General features: G+C 39.4%; 1 protein-coding gene across 1 annotated transcript in view; it reads right to left on the reverse strand.

Moving 5' to 3' along the window:
* The window catches only part of Il23r (interleukin 23 receptor), a 69,293-nt gene extending 58,805 nt beyond the window's left edge, over positions 1–10,488 (reverse strand). The window contains exons 1-3 of the mRNA XM_041630778.1: positions 10,288–10,488; positions 7,825–7,927; positions 3,847–4,143 (exon numbers count right to left, since the gene is read on the reverse strand). Of these exons, the coding sequence (XP_041486712.1) occupies positions 3,847–4,143; positions 7,825–7,927; positions 10,288–10,488 (601 nt within the window). The remainder of the gene's footprint in view (positions 1–3,846; positions 4,144–7,824; positions 7,928–10,287) is intronic.
* Between the last annotated feature and the right edge of the window lie 11,981 nt (positions 10,489–22,469).

The following is a 22,469-nucleotide window of genomic DNA, read 5'->3' on the forward strand; positions in this document are numbered from 1 at the left end:
GCTTTCTGCAGAAACCCCTCAACCAGCACTGGGCTGATGATGACAAATAATCAGTCACCTGCACTCCAGTACAGGGAATGAGCGTTAAGTAAAAATTTTAATTTTTAATGCTTGTTTTTGGATAAAGTTCCTTCACTAGGAAAATGAACTAGCAATTCAAACCAAAATGAACGGGCCTATATTCAGAGCCAAACTGAAGGTTATTGCCTGAAAATAGCGGGCTCAACAACATCCTGTATTAAAGGTTCATTCAACTGAACCTGGTGTAAGGCAGACCCATTCTGCTTTAACTAAAAGTAAAATGGTGGTAACTGTTTTGATTTCCTGCTCCATCTTATAAAATCGTCTGCTCTGATCTCCATCACCACTTTTTTTTCTTTTTATAGGATGAGGTGCCCTTTGAACAGGAATGGTAAGTAACACAGAACTGAAAACCAAAGTTGCTGCATTATTTCTTTTAATAGAAGTGGTACTTATTTTAGATGTTTTTCTTTTCTCTTAAACCAACAATTCACCTTTCTCTGAAACTGTGGAATTTTCTCATTTTCTCTCTAAATAAGTTGCATATCATCTCTCCTCTTATATCAATCCTCAGAAGAGAAACAGCACATCACTGACATATAGAGAGGGTGATTTTGTTCCTGAAGATATGGACAAGCTAACAAGACTTCATACATCAGACAAGTTGTTTGTCTATGGTTTGATTTTCACAATGTAGGCATAGTTTACTGTTTAATGCATTAATTTCAAGGCACATCGTGCAAGTTTGTTATTCAAGTCTAAAACATACTTCTTCAATTCTCCTCCACCTCATCCTACAGCTAGCTATCTCATTTGAAAGACATGCATGCTTGATCAGCTGCCTGGAGTTAGCTAGGACAGTGACCTTATTACAGAACAGGGCAGTCTCCTAGTTTTCAGGCAGCCAGTCATGTGGCCAAATGATAGTGGGGTCTGTTCTGGCTCTTCTTGTCCACGATTGGAAGCCAAGGAAGAAGTGAGGACTTCTATAGTATGTTCAAAAGTGTGGGGGAAGGGAACCCTTCTGATCTTTCACCCCAAAAGGTAAAGATGTACTGAAGAATGACTCTGGCCTTAGAAGCCTTGTGAGAGGATAAGGAGGTATCTCAGTTAGGTGTCAAACTGTTTGCTGTGAAAGCATGAGGACATGAGTTTAGTCCCTAGTGCCTGGTGTAGGAGGTCCTTCTGTCTATGTGCTGCTTTCATTGGTTGAATAAAGAAACTGCCTTGGCCTTTTGATAGGGCAGCACTTAGGTAGGCGGAGTAGACAGAACTGAATTCTGGGAGGAAGAAAGCAGAGACAGAGAGCCATCATGGAGCTGCCAGGTCAGACACGTTGAATCCTTAGAAATGGTTTAAATCAAGATGTGAGTGTTAGCCAATTGGAGGCTAGAGCTAATGGCCAAGCAGTGTTTAAATTAATATAGTTTCTGTGTGATTATTTTGGGTGTAAGCTAGCCAGGTGGGATGAAAAGCAGGCCCTCTCTTCCTCAACAAGTGCCCACATCACATGCCTGGCATGATGCCATAAATTTGTAATCCCTGCACTGAGTGGATAGAGACGGGAGAATTCCTAATGCTCCCTGACCAGCAAGACTAATTAGTGTGCTTCAGGTTACAGTGTAAAGCCTTGTCTCACAAAAACAGGTGAAAGACTCCTTTTAAATAGCACACAGGTTTAACCTCTGGCCTCTACACCCACATGCACACCTGCAAACACAGTCACAGACACACAAACACATCAAAAAACAAAAGGTCCATAGATATTTATACGAATAATTAAAGGAACTTTTACACCTTCATAATATTGTGAACACAAACTGATTTAGTATGTTTTGAGATTGACTTGACTAAATTTTTCTTAATAATGACAGAAACAGTAATTCATAATAGGGCCTATGGGATTAGGAACAAGAGATTATAGGAGAATCTCCCTATGTATGGTTACTTGTTTGTTTATTGAAATGTGATCTTACTATGTAGCCCTGGCTGGCCTGAAACTCCTGATATAGAATGGGCTATCCTTGAACTCTACCTGCCTCACAAGTGTTGGGATTAAATGCAGAAGCCACCATGCCTGTCTGTAGAATCTTCTTATGTTTTATCAAAAACATGCATTTATAAGAATTAGACACTAACATACTTTGAAGTTTTTAACATATATTCAAATAAATTATTGAAATATGGTGCTTATAAGTACTTTCATTTCACAAAAAAAGCCATGAAGGTTGAGGTCAGCTAATCAAATTGTACAAGATCACACAGCTCACTGGGAGGACAGTGAGACAAAGGTAATTTGGAAATGCATCCTGAATCTTGGTTTCAAAATAGCTCATTGGGATCAAGCAGCTTCAAAATTAATTATATTAGTTTGGAAAACAAATTCACCAACAAAATCCAAATAAAAACATGAAAAGAGCAACATTTAAACTTTTTGTTGTTGCCAATACTCAGGTTGATTAGTATTTTAAGGTCTAGCCTTAAAAGTCTTTGCTCAGGGCCCAAAAGAGATGCTACAGTAAGTGAAAGAACTAGTTTCTGAGGGCTATAAAGAAACTTTTCTCACAACACCTTCTTTCTATTCATGGAAATTTATCTATTTCTTGTTCTCTCCTTTCTCTCTGCCTCTAATCTAGTTCTTTTGTCCTAATTGTCTATAACCTCCTAGCTCTAATTCTCTGTCTCAATTCTAATTCTCTCTTTCTTCTTTCCTTCCTTCCTCCCTCCCTCCTCCTCTTCTTCCTACGTTTTTATTTTTTCTATATTCTTATCCTTATACATTTCTGCTAACTTCTTCCAACTTCTCCCTCCAGTTACTACTTTTTTAGTCTGGTTTCTCAAAATCTTTGAAGACTTGAAGCAAAAGAAGGAGTTACCAGAATAGCTCTCATTGGTCAGAAGCACAGCCCTATACTAAACAATAGGGGCAGAACCATTGCCATGGCAACATAAGGGTCCAAGGTTACAGAACTGAGACTGTGGCCAGAGGGCAGGGGGTACAGTGAGGTAAGCTTTGAGACATAGGTATTTAGTTAACCGACTGGCAAGTGAAGAATAGGTATGCTTTAAAGTTTATGCGAGGTTAGCTTGGGACAGCACTTTGCTATCTGCTGGCAGACTGAATCTAGGACACTCTTGCTCTGTATCTTTCCAAGAGCTATGGCTCAACAACTTCAGACATGCTGTAATTCTTGTTCTTCGGCATCTATGAAGGTCTCAATTGAGGTCCCTTTGCCTGGACACTAACTTTGACCAACTGTCTGTGAAGGAAGTTAATTACAGGGAGGCAGGCTTCTAAGTTATACAAGGACCTGGTTGGGAGAGTAAGGGTATTGACTAAACAAGTAAGTACTTGTTTAGCTCTCAGTGCATAATTCTGCAGTCCACTACAGATCAGGAATTCACCACCCTGCTTCCTCCACTTTCAGAGTGCTGGATTACAGGTTTGCACGTTCATCCTTAACTAAGAGCAGCCTCTCAGACCTGAGGTGCTGGCTTCACAAAGACTAATCATTCAGGCTAGAGTGGAAAAATTGTCCTCTGGGAATATTTGCCATATTTTTAAAATTTATGGTGTTCTCATCAACCCTTCCCACTTCTGTCTTGTGTTGAAAGACCAGCAGTGGCTGTCCCAGTGAGCCATGATCTTTCTTCTCTGTATGGGCCTCACCAGCCTCTATAACTCAGAATTCATCAAACCGACTCTGTAGACATTTGAGTCGAGCCCTATCTTAAACCTAACTGAAAGTTAAACTATGTTGATTTGCTTTAGTTCAAAAGCCCAGCAATTATCAGTTAACCATTAGGATACACCAAGGTACTTACATCCAGAGAAAATGTCTTTTCCACAAATAAGTGTCTCTTGAAAATGTCCAAGACATTCAGCAGTGCAATGCATAGAGGCATGAGGTTCCCAAAAGCCTTTATACCAAAGTTGAGCTGTTGTTCTATTAATCCTGGTGATATTGGCTTCTTCTTTGACGCCATTTTTATAAAAATTAAGCTTCCTTGGTTGGCAGTTCTTAAGGGCTTCTTGGCAATATATAGAAACATTTATCCCCATCTGAAAAATTTCACCAGGCTCTACCCACATGTTACCAGAGCAGTTTATAGTTGTAATACCTGGAAATAAACACATAAAATAATCAACTGTTTGCAAATTATTGTAAGGGATTTAGAAGAAGAATATGCTACTTCATGTAAAATATATTCTTTCAATAACTGAATGATTACTGACGAATAGCTGTGTGTTTTCATTATGGATTCCCTGATGGCCAGCAGCCTGAACCAGCCTTTGAGCTTTCTCATTGTTAGAGAGCAAATACAATTTCCTCTTCTACCGTAAGGCAGAGAATGTTATGAAGCCACAGCATTTTTCCAAGTATGAGACTCAAAGTAGACTATGAACCGCAGAATCCAACTCTTCTCTTGATACTCAATCTATCCTTCGCTGTTTGGGAGGGTGTTTTTGTTTGTTTGTTTGTTTGAGATAAAACTTTTATCAGCTTAATGTGAATAAAATGATCAAATCCTTCCAAAAAAAGAGCACTTAATAACCAAATAAAACGCATCACTAATTTACTAATATAGGGGCAAGGTGAAAAACAACATGATTTATAAAAGCTCAACATTGAAAAAAAGCAAATAATGACCAAATCATGGAGAAATACTGAAAGTTGTTAATAGCATCAGTCTCAGTGTTAATACTTTTATTTTAAATTGTGTATGTCTGTCACTTAAATATGACACAGTGGGTGTATTACTTTCATGACACCAAATCACTATTGTAAAATTTAGTGCAGAGCTTGCCTTGAGTTACATTCCCATCAGTCTCCCCTAACATAAAGTCATTTGTATAAAATCAAATGGAATGTTAATGAAATAAAACTCTTATCTAGAAAACACACCAGAAGTTTTATGAAATTTGTTGTATCTTTTCCTGGAAATACTTATATTAAAATATATTTAAATCTTATTAAGATAAGAATAAAGATCAGTATTCGATTTTAAAAAGGCCCTTGTCCTAGAAACACAAAACTTAAGGAACTAGTTTGTTGAGTATGTAATTTAAGATTCCCCTTTGTTTAAGGAACATTTACACATAAATTAGCAATTCTTAAATGTTGAAGAAATAATAAAATAATTACAGCATCGTCAATAGGAAGTAGAACCAGAGACATAAAAAGGGAGTTTGTAATCCCAAAACTCATGAGAGTGAGGAAGGAGGACCATGAATTTAGAGCCAGCTTTGCTACATATATTTTAATCTCTAAGATAGCCTAGGCTATGTAGCAAAGAATGAGAGCAAGTAAGATGACATGAGTATGAAGACATAAGTTTCATCCTTGGACCCCACATGGTGGAACAAGAGAAGCACGTTGTCCTCTGGCTTTTCCCTTGTGCCTTGGCACACACTCTGTTTCCCAGAAAAATATTTAAAAAGAAAGAAAGAGCTGTCAGGGCACGGTAGCATATGCTTATAATCCTAGCAATCCTTGGAAGAAGGATCCAGGCTGAAGAAGGAGGATGGAGAATTTGAGCCAGCCTGTCTTACATAGCAAGTTCAAGGCTGATGTACAAAATGTAACTTGGGCCGGGCGGTGGTGGCGCATGCCTTTAATCCCAGCACTCGGGAGGCAGAGGCAGGCGGATCTCTGTGAGTTCGAGACCAGCCTGGTCTACAAGAGCTAGTTCCAGGACAGGCTCCAAAGCTATAGAGAAACCCTGTCTCGAAAAACCAAAAAAAAAAAAAAAAAAAAAAAAAACCAAAAAAACAAAATGTAACTTGGTCTTAAAAAAACAAATGAAAGAAGGATCTGGGAAGATGAAGAGGAAAAGGAAAGAGGAGACAAAACAGGATACTATTGAATAGAGTAGCATAGGACCCAAGTAAGGATGATAGACAGATTTTTGATGTACTCTATTTTCTTAAAGAACATATCTGACTATTTTAAATAAGTGTGACAATTCAAGTTTAGGAAAAGCATATTTCTATGACTCATTGTGAAACCATTTTTAGAATACATAGAAAAGTCTCAAAAGATTTGGTCACATGTCCTGAGTTTTAGAAGTGGCTTTTCAAAACATATTGGAGGCAGCACAGAGTATGAAGAGTAGGTCATGTTAACTCGTTAGTTTCTTTCTTTCTTTTTTTTATTGCGAAAAGAAGAAAAAAAAACATAAACAAAAAACAAGTTTTCACCTCCTCCCAGCCACCCATTTCCCTTCCCCTCCTCCCCCCCTTCTCCCCCTCCTCCCCCCCTTCTCCCCCTCCTCCCCCCCTTCTCCCCCTCCTCCCACCCTTCTCCCCCTCCCCCCACTCCTCTCCCCCTCCCTCTCCAGTCTGTTAGTTTCTTTTCTTTTTTAAATGCTCTTACTTTGCATGCAGCCCATGCTGACTTTGAACTCATGTAGTACCTGTATGATGGTACTATAGACATGAGCTCCTCTGCCCAGCTAATTGAGTTTCTTAAATAAGATTTTAGATTAGTTAGAAATGTTTGACTTTTTGTAGAAATGTGTAATTATACTCCTATATCTTTATAAAGCTATTTGTTTATTTAAGGATTTTTTTTTGACAGAGTAGTTTCTCTATGTGTGCCAGGCTATCCTTGAACTCGTTCTGTATCCCACTCTAGCTACAAACTTCCAACAGTCCCCTTGTCTTGGCCTCCTGAGTGTCAGAATAAAGGTGTGTGGCTCTGCACTTGGCCAGTAAAGCTACTGAAATTGGGTAACACTATCCTACTGAAAACCTTGACAGATGTCCCTGAATCCTACTAATAGTCACAGAAGAATGAGCCACAGTGCTAGGCACTGTCCAACACCATGTCTTACTTCACTTGCTGTGTACCCATCATTTGGATGTAGAAACAGAAGTTCTACTTATTGTCTGGCATCTTTTCTTCTAAACCTTCTAAGGCATCTGTTGAGCTAACTCTGAAATGTCCAGTTATCTTGCTACAAGTTTTTACATCTGTATCTGTAGCTCCAACACAACTGTGTTCACGACTACGGATGAACAAATTGGAAGTCAGCATGGTCCCAAGCGAGGATGACTTACAAATTGGTGAAGCATTTCACATAAACAAAAAACAGAACAAAAACAAAACAAAAAACTAAAAACAAACAAACAAATACCCCCCCCCCAACCAGAACAAAATGAAAAAGAAAGAAAATTAACAAGTTTGTCACTATTCTGAATCACCTAGTCTGAAAAATGTCACTCAACTTTTCAGAACCCTGTGCTGGTATTGTTTGTCTTCCTGGAACTGTACCTTTGTCCAGGAGACAGTTGTGCGCAACAGCAACTCCCAGATGCCAACTATAGCCTTCTTTAACTTCTGCAGTCTCAAAGGAACTTGTTCTATTGAATGTTAGTGTGAATTATGAGACAGAAAGAAAAACAGCGGCAAAATAATGGTTTATCACAAAGACTAAATGAGAGATTGCTGTATAGTGACCGTCAATAATTAGTTCACAGAATTAAAGTAAAGGCAGGATTTGGATAAATTACATAACAGTTATGATAATCCCCAAACAGAACATCTCACAATGGTCTCCTTTGTGGTCTCCTGTCATGTATGACAGTGTCCATTTAGGTGTCTGGGGGAAAAAAAACAAACTAAACGAAACAAAAACAACCTGCCTTTGGAGGGAAGTTGAATTATTTTTAGTTCATTTCATTCCATACTAATTTTTCTCAGTGGAATAGATATTATGACATAATGGCTTGAAAAATGATAACTGTTCAACATTCTATTTGTTAAATGAGAAGAGAGACAGAAACACAAAACACTTTACCTCCATGACTCCATCTGAAGAGAACATAGAGGGCGATTCCTACATGCCACTGTAGTGTGAGGTGACTCACATCCCAAATGAGGAAGAAACCTTTCATTTCTTTCTGGAAAAAAAAATGAAATGTTTATATTGTAACGTTTTAAAGAGACACTGAGCACTGCATGTCTTGTGATTATTGTCTTGAATAGGATCCTTTCCTTCAGAATGACAGAAATAGGGCAGACAGATGCCAGTGTTCTGAGGAGGTTCATCAAGCGGCAGATAAGCAGAGCATCTGGGTGGAACGTCTACCTTAGTTAGAGCAATGTTGCAGGTTATCCTATGAGGTCATCAGACCCTTTTTAAAATCACACGGCTCCCGCATCAAACAGCTCCCCTCTCTGCTGTCTGACCATTCACAGCCATCAAGACTGGAAGACCAGTCTTTTATGAACAAAAGCTGGCAGAAACTGAAAGTTTCAGAATTCCCACAAAAAAGGATACAAAATGAGGAAAAGGGAATCAAGGCCAAGACATAATTATGGCAAGTCAAAGCCCAAGGGGGCTCTTCATCTCTAGGCCTCAGAAGAGACTTATGATGGAAGGCACTGTCCACAGCTTACACGGGGGGCCTTGCTCTTCACACATCAGTCTGGTTGTGGAATAAGTTGTTGTGCTTTTTATCATTTAGTTAAACCTGACTTTTCCTATTGAAAGAACTTCAAAACCCAATTCATGGCTCGCCAAGCAGCATAAAACAGACAGTTGCATTTTTTTGTGGCTTATGAATTTGGAGAGCTCTTTCTTAATTATGACAATGTGTCTCTAGAAGAGACAGTACAGCTGTAGAACTGCGTCATCAGAAGCTAACTGCTCACTACCAAGCTGTCAGAATTGGTGTGGTGGCAGACAGGATGAGAGACTCACCTTTCATCAGGAGCATTGCATGGAAGAATCACAGAACATGTGTGAGAGAGCAGTTTGGCCTGTGCATTCCCGGAGGGAAGTGCAGCTGTCGTTCTGTATTTCAGGGATCAGGGTCCCTTTGCCTCTCTGCTCATTCGAAGCACCTTCTCTCTTCAGAGCCAAGCAACTGCCCTGGTGCCTGCCTGTCAGTGAGTGCTTCAGATTTTTACCAATGAGACAAATGGAAATGTCAGCAGAGCCTTGACCTACATTTCCGTTTCCTGAAGAGGAACTTGGTGTCCATTTCATAATGACTAGCTCTCGTGTCGCTTTTTGGGAAAACCCAGATTACTGAAAGTGAACTGCTGTGTCAATACTTTTTCTCCTCACCTTAACTGAAAATACTGTCTTATTCAAGAAGTCAAACAGATGGGCATGCTTGTATGTGTCCTTTTTGAAGGGGGGGGGGTGTATGGGTGTCTTTAATACTAGCACTTAGGAGGGAGAGGAAGGCAGATCTCCTTGAGTTCAAGGTCAGCTTGGTCTATATAGGGAATTAGAGGCCCACTAGGGTTACATAGTGAGATGTAGTCCCAAAACAAACATTAGAAAAGAAAAGAAAACGTCACTCCATATAGCTGCTTGTTTCTCTACCTGCACCATACACTGAAGTGAGAGGGAGGATGAGGACGAGATATTTGGAGAAACCCTCCACTCCCCAAAGCTTCTTCAGAGATAACGACAACTAAGGAGGAAGTCACACCACTCTCTCCTGTTGGCCTCATTTCCAGATTCATTTTTACCAGTCCCAACCACACTGTTTGTTGCGCAGAAGCTTCCTGAGTCTTAACCCAAAGGCTGTGTTTCCCCAGAAAAAAGCTGAAGTTTCTCTGTGCCAACGCTCCTCCTCTTTCCTTTGGTTGCTGAGGGACAATGGTGGGTAAAGGAACAACAAATTTTAGCTTGCAAAATTCTGAGAAATGAGATTTCAGAGCAGAGGAGGGAATATGGAAGGGAGGGATGATATACACTTCCAACACAACAAAGGAGCCAAACCTTACAAGGGTAAAAGGGACAGGGATTATAGCCCTGTAAATCCTTAGTTTGCTAACAAATGCAGGGAGCAGACAAGAGAAACAGACTTGTGAAGGGAAGAAAACAGAAAGTGGGTGAACGAAAAGTCAGCTTTGGTGCCTCCAGCAAGTTAAAGAGTAACTTATGCACAAAACTTCATGTTTTTTCCTTATGGTTCCCATGCTGGTGTGAATGAGAATGGCTCCCATGTGCCTGGACACAGCTTATCTAGTTGCTGCTCTTTAGGAAGGTGTGGCCTTGGGGAAGCTGTGTTACCCAAGGTGCGCGTGTTGGGGGTGGGTGTTGGGGTTTCTGAAGCCCACACCAGACACAATCTTGCTCTCTCTGCCTCCACCTTGCTGTTCAGATGTGAGTTCTCAGCCCCGGCAGCAGCACCATGCCTGCCTATCTGCTGCCATGCTCCCTGCCCTAATTATCATTAACTCACTCTCAGACACTGTCAGCAAGTCTCTACTGAGCTTTCACTTCCTTCGGGGCTCTTACCAGGTGCAATGTGATAATGTCGTCAGGCTGCTCGGCTTCAAAAATATTCACTAGCGTGAGAGTAGGACATACCCTCCCATGCTCCAAAAGAAAATAAGAAATTTCTTCCTTACAAGGAAAGAGAATCTTGAATAAGAATGAACAGTGTAGAGCTGGGGAGATGGCTAAGTAGGTGAAAGGCTTGCCGTGACTCTGATCCATTTACAGCTCACGGGAATATGTATATTTATTAAGAAAAGTTACTTTAAATCCCCAACCTTTGGGGGGCTGAGGATCTCTAGTTCAAGGACAGTTGGGTTATAAAATGTTTAAAGATACTGTGGGAAATTGAATAATACCCTGTTTCAAAAATAAAACAAAGCCTGGGTCTGGGAAATGTGGTTTAGCTGTTAAGAGTGCTTGCTGCTCTTCCAGAGGACCCATTTTCAGTTCCAAGCAAGCACACTGTCGGAGAACATTTAAAACACAGTTGTGCTCAAACTCTTTGCAGATAATGAGACTGCAATTTCTGTGGGTAAAATCTGGACGTTGAAATTTTTACAAAAAAAAAAAACTGAATGACTATAATAAATGAGAACCCCTGAAAAACATAAACATGTTATAGCTTTGAGGACCAAGCTGAAGAAGTGACTGCTAATCAGGAGTTACTATTTGTTATGGCCTTACAAGCTATGGAGGAGGTGTGAAAAACATTTCTCTCACTGAGTGACAAGTGACAGCGCCTCAGGGTCTTCAGTTCACTTCTCCAGAGTGAGAATAGAGAACTTTAATCCAGAAATAATATTAGAGAGAGTGAGCATAGCAGTATATGCCTGTCATCCTAGTCTTTGGGAGTCTGAGGCAGGGGGATCATGAGTTTGAGTCCAGTCTTAGTTATCCAGCAAGATCCTCCCTGCCCAGCCCACCCCTGCCATGCCAAAATAAACAACTTCAGGTCAGCAGCAGCCTGAAATTGGTGTGGCATTCCTGCCTAAACAGTTAAGCTTCATTCTGAAGGCAAAAAAGTGATGTCAAATATTGCTAAGTAAAGAAATAACATTATCCAATTGAGCTTTAGAAGATAATTCGGATGACTATGTGGAGAACTGATTAAAGACGAAGCCACCTTCCATGTCTGAGTCTGGCTACCAAGACTCAGCTGGGGCCAGAAGAAAAGCCAAGCAGTAGGAATCTGAAGTGGAGGAGTGTTCTGCAAATTCTTTTGCTTGGAATGAGTGAAAATATCCATATCCAGTTTCCCTGAGCACAATCAACACATTGTTATTACCAGGCTGCTAAAAGTTGTTTGTCTTAGTTTGTTTGGGTTGATAGAGTCTTAATTATACATTCTACTTTGTTATTCATGCTCACTCTGAACTTGGTTTCATGGTTCAGGCACCCCTTTTTTGACTAGTATTTTTGCTACCTTACCATCCTCTAGTGGGTGAACATTCGGATCATACCTTTCCTTTATCAGCAGTGCACAGTTCACTAAGCCTGACCTACTTTTCAACAATGAAAATTCTGAGTAATTAAGAAACATACAGACTAAGTGACATAGCTATTATTTAAGAAGGAAACAAACTATTTTCAATGAATTTATAAAAAATATTAACATAGCGTTAGGTATGCTTATCCAGCATATATATATATATATATATATATATATATATATATATATATAGGCTTTAGATTCATTCCTAGCAGCTTTAGATTCATTCATTTTCTTTGAATTAATTCTTTCTAAGTTTATGGCTTATTTGTAGGTTTTAAATAAATTGAGGATACTTTTACTCATTCTTCAACTATGCCAAATAAATGAAGAGTATTTTGTCTCATTAGTTATCACGATACTGAACTTGAAGATTTTCTGAGGAGAAAGAGCCATAAATTGGCTTACCTGAAAGATAATGCTCCCCAGTCAGCAGCTCAGGGCTTCAGCTTCACACTCCTTAGACTCACTCAGCTCTGTTAGAGGGAAAGGAGCAGAAGGCAGATTCACCCCGCTTCCTGTGAGGTGCACACTAAAGGCTAGCTGTGCTTGATTTTCCAAGACGCTAAGAAACAGAGGTAAGTTAAAACCACTAGGATGAAATATAAACTAGAAAAACCACTTTGAAATTTAAACAGGCTCTTATCAATTCATACATAAAAATAAGAAACAGTGTTCCTTGGTATTTCCTCAGAGGATAAAAATCTAGAAACACACAGAATACGGCATATAGAAATTTACAACTTGATACATATTTACTCAAAATTGCATGCAACCAGTATGCCTTTTAGAAGGTGAATGGATAATCTGTAACACAGACAGATGATAGAATATTATTCAGTGTTGGAGAAAATGAGCTATGATGTCATAGAAAGGCATGGGAAAAGCATAATGAAAGTTATTAGATAAAGAAGCCAGTTTGAAAGACTACATTCTGTCTGATTCCCACTGCACGACATCACAGAAGTTAAAAGTGAAAAACAACCAACCAACCAATGAAACAAACAACAATATAATAATCACAGTGTCAGAGATTAGTAAAAGGGAGAAAGACTGCGCATGGAGAACCTTTAAGGTAGTGAAACTATATTGAGTGATGCTGCAGTGATGGGCTCCTGTCGTTCTCTATTTATTAAACCCATAGAATGCACATCACCTTATCATGAACTAGGACCCTGTGTGATAGCAACATGTCACTATAGGCTTATCAGTTCTAATAAAAGTATCCCACTGATATAGGTGAGGAAAATGTAGTACACAAGAAATTTATGGAATGTTTGCCCAGTTTTTCTATAAAACAACATGCTCTAAAGAAAAATATATAAAGATTAAAGTAAAATAGAAAAGATAAACCAGGAACTGCAGGTGAGAGGAGGCTCAACCCAGATGGTGACACACATAGGTGTTTGGGAGCACATGGCATTAGTTGGGAATAATTTTGGACTGTGACATTCCTAAGCCTGAGGTCAGCAGGTGGATTAACCTCCAGAGCATCTCTCTGCCTGTGGGTTCACTGCAGTAGAGCCCATGAACTTTGAAGTGCCAACAAACAGACATCTTGCTGTCCCATCCAACTGAGTGATTAATGCTTAGTAGAGTTTGAAAGCATAACAACAGGTCAGCCTATAAAGATTTCAGTGCTACGGCTTCTTCTTCCCTTTGCAGCTATTGTACTTCCTCAGAACATCAGCCATCTTATCCAGGATGGTCTAGGTCATCTCCAGAGTGGGATGCAGTCCATGCACTGCAAAGCTAAGTGTGGCCAGTAGAGGCCACTCGTATGCAAAGAAGAGAAGCTACTGAAATGAAGGCAGTTCTTGGAGCCATCAAACACTTGCTGGGTACAGCATATATCATAGGAAAGACATAGGCCGTATTTCCCATAGCAGGAAGCTGAGGCAGAAGGATTTCTGTAAATTCAAGGCCATTTTGATCTACAAATCAAAATAACAAGAAATTAGTTCACAAGTTCAATTGTTTAACGCCTCATTCCTTATCTCTATATATGCCTGCCAGTCCCCAAGGTTCCCTTCCCTTCTCTACCGCAATTTTTCTTCTGACCTGGTATTTTGTTTCAAGGTATCTTGTGAGCCTATCTGTGTAGACCCAGGATCCCCTTTGAACTGTTGATTCTCTGGCTTTCATCAGTGATCACAAGCTTGGGTTTCCATGCTCATTCAGTCTTCAGTTTCCAAAGGCCCAGAAGAAAGCCGTTCCAACACTTTTTCTTCCTCCCTCCCTCCCTCCCTCCCTCCCTCCCTCCCTCCCTCCCTGTCTCTCTCCCTTCCTTTTTCTCCCTTTCCTTCTCCTTCTTTCTCTCTTTCATCAAGTACATAAACAAAACTAAATAAATTCATTAAGGGGAATACAATTTTTTTAAAAAAAAAACACTAGAATTAACCAGATCTAGAGCCTGTACATTTCAGTGGTCTTTTATACAGTTAGAGTAATTATTCTGAAACTGTGGAGCTTCATTTTGGATTTAATATTTTCACTATTGAATATGTTTAAATGTATATCCACCAGCAAAAGAAAAAAAATCCATGACAGAATTAGAACCAAACTATAAAAACAGTTTTTCCTCAGATGTTTAGCCTCTCTTCTCTTCTCTTCTCTTCTCTTCTCTTCTCTTCTCTTCTCTTCTCTTCCTCTTTTTTTTTTTTTGAGATTCAGGGTCTGATAGTTGTTATTCTTACAGGCTTATTTTTGACTTGGTTCAAACTTGGATGTAGAAACATCATCCATGTACTTGACCATACAGAAGATATTATTAGGGATTCAGAACAAGACTGAGAAAATACTACACTCAAACACCAATGGGGGGAAAAAAGAGCATGCTCATAACACCCAAGGATTCGGGGCTATGACAAAGAAACCAAACCTAGGGATGGATCAGTGATAAAAAGTTCATAGTGCTCCTACAGAGGACCCAAGGTCAGTCACAGCATCCACGCCAGGAAACTCACAACCTCCTGTTACCCTGACTCCAGAGGATTCACTCCCTCTGCTGGCCTCCAGTTGCATCTGCATTCATGTGTACACGAAGGAAGCTTGTGATTTCTGTCTGTCCTTATTCTCACTAGCAAACTTATCTATCCTGACCCATTCCGTTGCTGGTGTCAGAACTTAAGCCTTCAGGATTTCAGTGTGGACTGAAAACTGGCACCTCTCTGGGACCTCCCTGGGACTCCAGCACTAGACTGGGACTGCTCACACATCCAGTCTTGTGGACTGAACAGCTACTGGATTCTTGACTTTTCCGTCAGGAGACATTCCTTGCAAGACCACTTGAGCCACAACCTATAAGGTGCTCTGAGAAGTCCCTTCCTGATATATAGATGCACATAGTTCATTCTATCAGTTCTGTTCCTTAGAGAATCCTGACTAAAACGTGTAATTAAAAAATAACTCTAAAATGAAGTTGCAAAATCGGTGCTCAGCTTTAATGACTCAAAGAAGAACAAGTTTGCAATGTAATATAAATAGTTATTAATGATGTTTAGTATAATTACTTTTATTGCTACTGGTAGCTTTAATGGAAAATTTTATCAACTTGTTATAAAGAAATATGCAAACTAAGCCACCTTTTTTATTAACTGTGTGTAAAAAGATTACTGGGAAGTTGATTCATAATTGATAAGTGTGAAGCTCTATATACCACCAAGTTACAGGATTTCAGTTTTGTTGTTTTCTTTGGAGATAGGCCTTGATATACTGGAACTTGCTGTGTAGTCCCAGCTGTCCTTAGACTTAAAATCTTCCTCCAGTTTTCAAAGTAATTGCTACATAATTTTAAGGCTAAAATAAAGTGACCTTAAACTAAAAGTAGATCAGATGCAACCTTCTGGATCTTTGGCCATTAACACTTTGATCAGTGGAAAATTAGGTAGTTCAGTTCTTAGAATACTTTAAATCCAAGGACTTTCATTTCAGCCAAATGAACAAACTTGCAGGCTAGTAAGCAGTATTAAATGGCATATTTAATTGGGTTTGCGCAGACCAAACTCACTATTGCTTTTGTCCAGGCTTACAAATAGTTAAAATCAGATACTTGGGAAGCTGAACCTGGAGAAATCACTTGAACCCAGGATAAAAAGACCAGGTTTCAAAAAAAAAAAAAAGGTGGTAAATGTTTTAGTTCTAATTCACAAAAAAAGGGCATGTGTATGTGTGCAAGAAAGAGAGACTATTCATCCAGCTTAAGGGACCAAATCCAATCCAAAGAGTGAACCTTTGAGAAGGAGCATATGTGTCACTCTGAACCACACCTCTGCTTTCTTACTGTGGCCAACACAGCGCTAGATCAGCCTAGGCTTCATGTGTCTGCGCTTTTTTTTTTTTTTTTTTGAATTTTCGAGACTGGGTTTTTCCGTAGCTTTTGGTTCTTGTCCTGGAACTAGCTCTTGTAGACCAGGCTGGCCTCGAACTCACAGAGATCCGCCTGCCTCTTCCTCCCGAGTGCTGGGATTAAAGGTGTGCGCCACCACCGCCAGGCTGCACTCTTGCCATAAACAAAGCGCCTGCTAGTTTCTCCTGAGCACTTAAGTGGCTGTACAAATTAGTGTTAATTATTAACCTGACAGCCTAGACTCATAGACGAAAGTCACAGTTTAAGGAATTGCCTAGAGAACAGTCGCTTGTAGATACCTCTGTGGAGGACTGTCTTAATTACTCATTGATATAAGGGGGTCCATCCCACTGTGGATAAGACCATCCCTCAGCAGATGGTCTTAGATTGTACAAGAAAGCACAAGCCTGTGAGTGAGCCAGATACCAAGCTAGAAGTTCAGGTTTTCTGTGATGTCTATGTCAAGAAAGAGTCAGATATACTGGGTACTCACTGAATGGAAAAGTTTGAGAAGGATGCAGGCATAACAATAATCAGACGAGGTCATGATGAAGGTCTGACATTGCTTAATGAAGAGAAGATTAGGTAAGAAAAGACTCAATGTTTACCATAGTTCTGGAGAGGTGCTGGAGACAGGGAATCCCGGAACCCCAAATTGCTTATTAGAGGAACTCTGTTTCTTGCAGAGATAGACATCCACTGCCCTTCACAAAATTCTCTGTCATTGAGTAGGAGTAGCCTGGGGAAGAATTAGCTTGTTTTTCTTTCTTGGGGAAAGTCAAAGACAGGGACAGACATTATGAGTTGGTCATGCTCCTTTCATGTAGCAATTTTTTCTGATGCTCCTCAAGACCCAGGAAGTTCTAGAGAAGGCCCCTTAAGATTCAGGAACTTCTTGGGTCTGAATAGACGATTTAGTGGTTAAGAGCATTTGTTGCTCTTACATAGGGACTACGTTCACACTAACCACATAGTGACCCACAATCATCTATAACTCTAGTTCCCGGACAACTGACACACTTTTTCATCTCTGTGAATAGCAGGCATGAATGTGGTGTCTAAGTACATGCAGGCAAAACACTCATACACAAAAGTAAATAAATAAATATGTCTAAAATGAACTTTAGAAATAAAAACTAAAAAGACCCAGAAAGTCCCTAAAACTGGCCAGTTGCACAAAGACCTCTTTCCTCAATGTTTTATTAGCATCAGAGACTGCTAAGGGGCTTCTCAGAGCATCTGAGTTGCCTTTAAGTCATGCAGCATTCACGAGTTTTCACCCTGACTAGGGTGGGCTTTTGGGTGATGCTACTGTAAGTAAACCCCTAACCTATATTCCTCTATGTAATCCCAATAAAACTTATTGATTTCTCAAGTTAGACTTCATTGGTATCATTGCTCTGGTCTGTCATGTTTCCTGAACATGGTGAATACATTTGTGTATATCCTCTCAGGAATAGTGTCTCACAATAGTTTTCAACGGTAGAAGATCTGAGAAGCCACAAAAATCTGGATAATTTTAGAGTTTGCGTAAGTTTTCTGTTCTGGATATAAACTATTATGTTGCCAAATGAACAGTTCTTACACATGTTTACATGCCTTCTAAATTCATATTTTGAATGCTGAAAGTGATTGTGTCCAGATGCTTTTGACTGGACTAAAGGCACCAAAGGCTCAGTCCCTATTATCAAAATTTGGAGATTCTATGGACTTTCAGGCAATAGGACATTAGTAATGAGGCTACATTCACAAAGGAATTAAAGGGATCCCAGCCAGGTTTCTCTCTCTCTCTCTCTCTCTCTCTCTCTCTCTGTGTGTGTGTGTGTGTGTGAGTGTAGGAGGTCCTTCTGTCTTTATGTTGCTTTCATTGGTTAATAAAAAACTTCTTTGGGCCTGTTGATAGGGGAGAACTTAGGTAGGCAGGGAAAACTAAATGGCATTCTGGGAGGAAGAAAGCAGAATGAAAGAGACGCCACGGATCCACTAGAGACAGACATTGGAAATTTTACCTGGTAAGCCACTGCCACGTGGTGATACACAGATTAATAAAAATGGATTAAATTAAGACATAAGAATTAGCCAATATAAAACTAGAACTAATAGGCCAAGCAATGATTTAATTAATACAGCTTCTGTGGTTATTTTGGGGCTAAGCTAGTTGGGTGGCCAGGATGAACAAGTGGCCCCTGCAACAATTGGTGCCCAACCCTACCAAATGCTCAGAGACTATTTGCTATTATACCAGACATTAATCTTGGAACTTAACTATCATTTTACTTTCACAGGATCCTATAGAAAGAACATCGTCCCCATGACAGCTGGAAGTAATTCTATAAGACGATGTACTCTCTCTCAACAAAGTTTGTCCTCATGGTTAGGGACATCAGTTAGGGATTGATTGTAATTGGTATAGGGTTGTGGTTGGGGGGAAATTTTATAAGATCAAGGATCTCTTTGCAAAAAGGGGGGAAAGCCAGGCGGTGGTGGCACACGCCTTTAATCCCAGCACTCGGGAGGCAGAGGCAGGTGGATCTCTGTGAGTTCAAGGCCAGCCTGGTTCAAGGCCAGCTATTTCCAGGCCAGGCACCAAAGCTACAGAGAAAACCTGTCTTGAAAAAGCTAAAAAACAAAAAAAAAAAGGAAAAAAGGGGGGAATTGGATGGGATAATAGATTAGTATGAGCTTACTCAAACTAATAATAATAGTGTGTAATAGAGCGAATACTTGTGAGTTATGATTTATAAACAATTACATTGGTATAGATTCTTGTATATTGATTCAAAGTTAAATTACATTGAATATTGTATGCATGTATGTTTCTACCTCTGCTTAAAACATTTTTATATATTCATATATATTTATCATATTGCAATGTACATTTCTACCTCTGATCAAGATAATTATACATTGTTTACATTTTGAGGTCATTGTCCTCCTTTGTTGCACAGTTGTTTATTGTATAATATTCTAATATGAAGACTTAGTCTTTAAGTTATTAGGTATTAAGGATTCTAGATCAATAGTCATCTATGTTTGTCATACTTATAGTTAATCAGGTTCTTTAGATACATAGAGATTGTATTCTGCATAGATAGATAATCTTCAACCACTTCAAAGAGGTGTAGAATATGGCATTTAAATAACTTAGGCTTCTGCTGAAGTGAGACACGATTGCTCCTGGCAACACCAGTCTATTCCCGAGAGAATGTTGAGCACTGAAGGCTCTCCACTTAGAGCTTGTTTTCTTCTTGGCAAAACTGGCCTTTGGGCAAAGAAATACCCATGATTCAACCACTGACAAGATACATAGTATTCAGAAATGGATAAGCAGGATTGTCAAATCTTGCCAAGACAGGGTAAGACAGTTTTGAAAAATTTCCTGCCTTTGAAAATGGTCTGCCTGGCCAGGCGGTGGTGGCGCACACCTTTAATCCCAGCACTCTGGAGGCAGAGGCAGGCGGATCTCTGGGAGTTCGAGGCCAGCCTAGTCTACAAGAGCTAGTTCCAGGACAGGAACCAAAAGCTACAGAGAAACCCTGTCTCGAAAAATAAACAAATAAATAAATAAAAAAAGTCTGTCTGTTATTCTAGGCCTTAGCCAAAGTTGGTTGCTTCAACATGGCAAATGAGACTTTGGGTGACTGCCCAGGTAGCCAGTTGTCTCTGTCATTTGTTGTACATTTTGGAAGTTGCTTGATTGCATTTCCTGCTTACTTAAGTGATACTATTTCCCTTCTCGGATCTTCGATGGTGTTGAAGACTAGATAGTTGTTACTTTCTTCTCATGACTTGGCCAAGTTATTTATTATATAAGTCTTAAACTAGTTAGGATAGGATAATTATTGAATATATTTATTCTTATTGTATATAATTTTGTATTGGCTTATAACTCTCTTATTTAAAAAGAAGGGGGAGGTGCTGTATGAAGTCTTACAGCTAGTGGTTACCCACCCACTGGGGAGTGGCCTCTTATACTATTATGTGCTGATGCAGAGCATGTGTCTGTCCTCTTTTTTCTGGTCTCTCTGTTCTGGTTGCTGGATTCAGTTTCTGTTTTCCATTCAAGCAGAAGATTCTGATTTGTGAATTTACCCCTAAATAAATAACTATCTATTTCTTATTTATGAGCTAGTGTGGGATTTCTTTTAAGTGTCTTTCCATACTCTCTTTCTTTTTATCCCATCTCCTAGTTTATGATATGAACATTTTGCTTAACCATACTTTTTTGGTTGTGACTATCTGGAACCTCAACAGAGGCAAAGAGAAAAGGTCCTACTTCATCTAGGACTAAAACCTTCAAGCCATGGGCCAAAATAAAGTTTTCTTTTTAGAATTTAACTATGTCAGATATTTGATGAGGGATGTCCGTCTATATATGTGTTGCTTTTATTGGTTGATGAATAAAGCTGCTTTGGCTAATGGCTTAGCAGAGTACAACCAAGCAGGAAATCCAAACAGATCTATATCTATATCTATATCTATATCTATATCTATCTATCTATCTATCTATATATATATATATATATATATATAGAGAGAGAGAGAGAGAGAGAGAGAGAATAGGTGGAGTCAAGGAGAAGCCATGTAGCTGCTGAAGGAGAAGTATGCCAACACTTTGCAGGCCACACTCTCATAATGATACACAGATTAATAGAAATGGGTTAATTTAAGATATAAGAGCTAGCTAGAAATATTCCTGAGCCATTAGCCAAAGAGTGTTGTAGTTGTTCTAGTATCTTTGTGATTATTTGGGTCTGGGCAGCAAGGAAACAAAAAAAATTAGTCACCATTTACAGATATTTTTATTCCAGTGATTCAAAGATGACTAATATAGGAAGTAACTATATAATTGAAAAACAGAACTCCTGAATGACAATGGCCTTTTATAGGAGAAGAGCAGAGACCTCTCCTACAATGTGAATATACAGTATTTGTCTATAAAGCAGGAAGGGAACCATTAACCAGAATCAGATCATAATGACATCCTGATCTTCAGCTTCCAGCTTACAGGGCTGTGAGAAATAAACATTCTCCATTTAAGCACATCATTCTACAGTAATTTGCTATATCAGCCCAGACTTAGACACACAATCAGATCCCATTCAGGAACCAACATCTTTGTATTGACTTTTATGGTTTGAATATACAGTGTTTTTCCCCAAAGCCAGTATGCTGAAGGCTTGATACCCACTGCAAAATGTTCAGAGGTAGAATTTGAGGGAAGCATTTGTATCATTATGGTTCTGGCTTAATCAATGGAGTAATCCACTGATGAATTAATAATTTTACAGGCTATTTGGAGGGGATGGGCACTGTGGAAGACCAGAATGATCAAAAGAAAAACATTGCTGGGGGACACAGCTTTGAAAAACTGTACCCTATCTCTATGTGGTCTTTTCCACTTTGTGTCTCTTTCTGTTTCCCAGAACCCAAAATGTAATCAGCCTTGATCCCCAACATGTGATGGAGTTGACCAGCCATGTACTGAAATCATGGCCCAAACAAGCCTTTTTTCTTTTCATGTTTCCCCAGCTATGTCTCAAAGCACTGAGAACTAATACAGCATGCTACACTTGAAGACTATGTGAGTGTCAAGGCTCCAAAACTACTCCATCTGTATTCAGATGACCAAGAAAAATAACTTCCTTTGGCTAAGCCCTTGGAAAAAGTGTTCCAATGTGTCATATGGCTGAAATGATGTATGTACAACTTTTGTGAGTATACTTTCCTAAAGAGTCATGAAAGGACAGCTGCTTGAAGAATCCCACTAAAGCATTTGTCCTGTGACATCTTCCCTGTCATTAGGACTTTGTTCAGACCTAGAGGAGTCACCTTGCTGCATCCCCATTTACAGTAGTTCTCATCCCAGCAACTGCCTGCCTGCTAAGTTTCCCAAGGATAAAGACATATGTCTCTTTTCTGGGACAGCACATACCCAACAACAGATCTATTGTGAATATAAAGCCATGGCCTCTGTGCTACAAGTGAGCACAACCCTACAGGCATCATACTTCCTCTTGAAGTTGACTGAGAAATGCTCTATCTATCTATCTATCTATCTATCTATCTATCTATCTATCTATCTATCTTTCTATCTGTTTATTTAATTTTTTTGCACTCTCAATCAGTGTTCCTTATTTTTGGAGACTTTCTTCAATAATATTGCACTCTGACACACCTCCGTTTCCAGGGGACCTAGTACAATAAAACTAAATTTTCTTTTACAGAAAGTCGTGTTGGTACACAGGGACTTTCATTCATATCTTTTATGAGGTATGGGAAGCTGAATACTAAGTTAAAGGTGATAGAAACTCTGCAGATCTATGAACTGCTACTTGTTTTACAACAGGTTCATACAGGTGC

Source organism: Microtus oregoni, unplaced genomic scaffold (assembly GCF_018167655.1).
Source record: "Microtus oregoni isolate MIOR12 unplaced genomic scaffold, Mior012 000002F_ref0000024, whole genome shotgun sequence".
NCBI lineage: Eukaryota > Metazoa > Chordata > Mammalia > Rodentia > Cricetidae > Microtus > Microtus oregoni.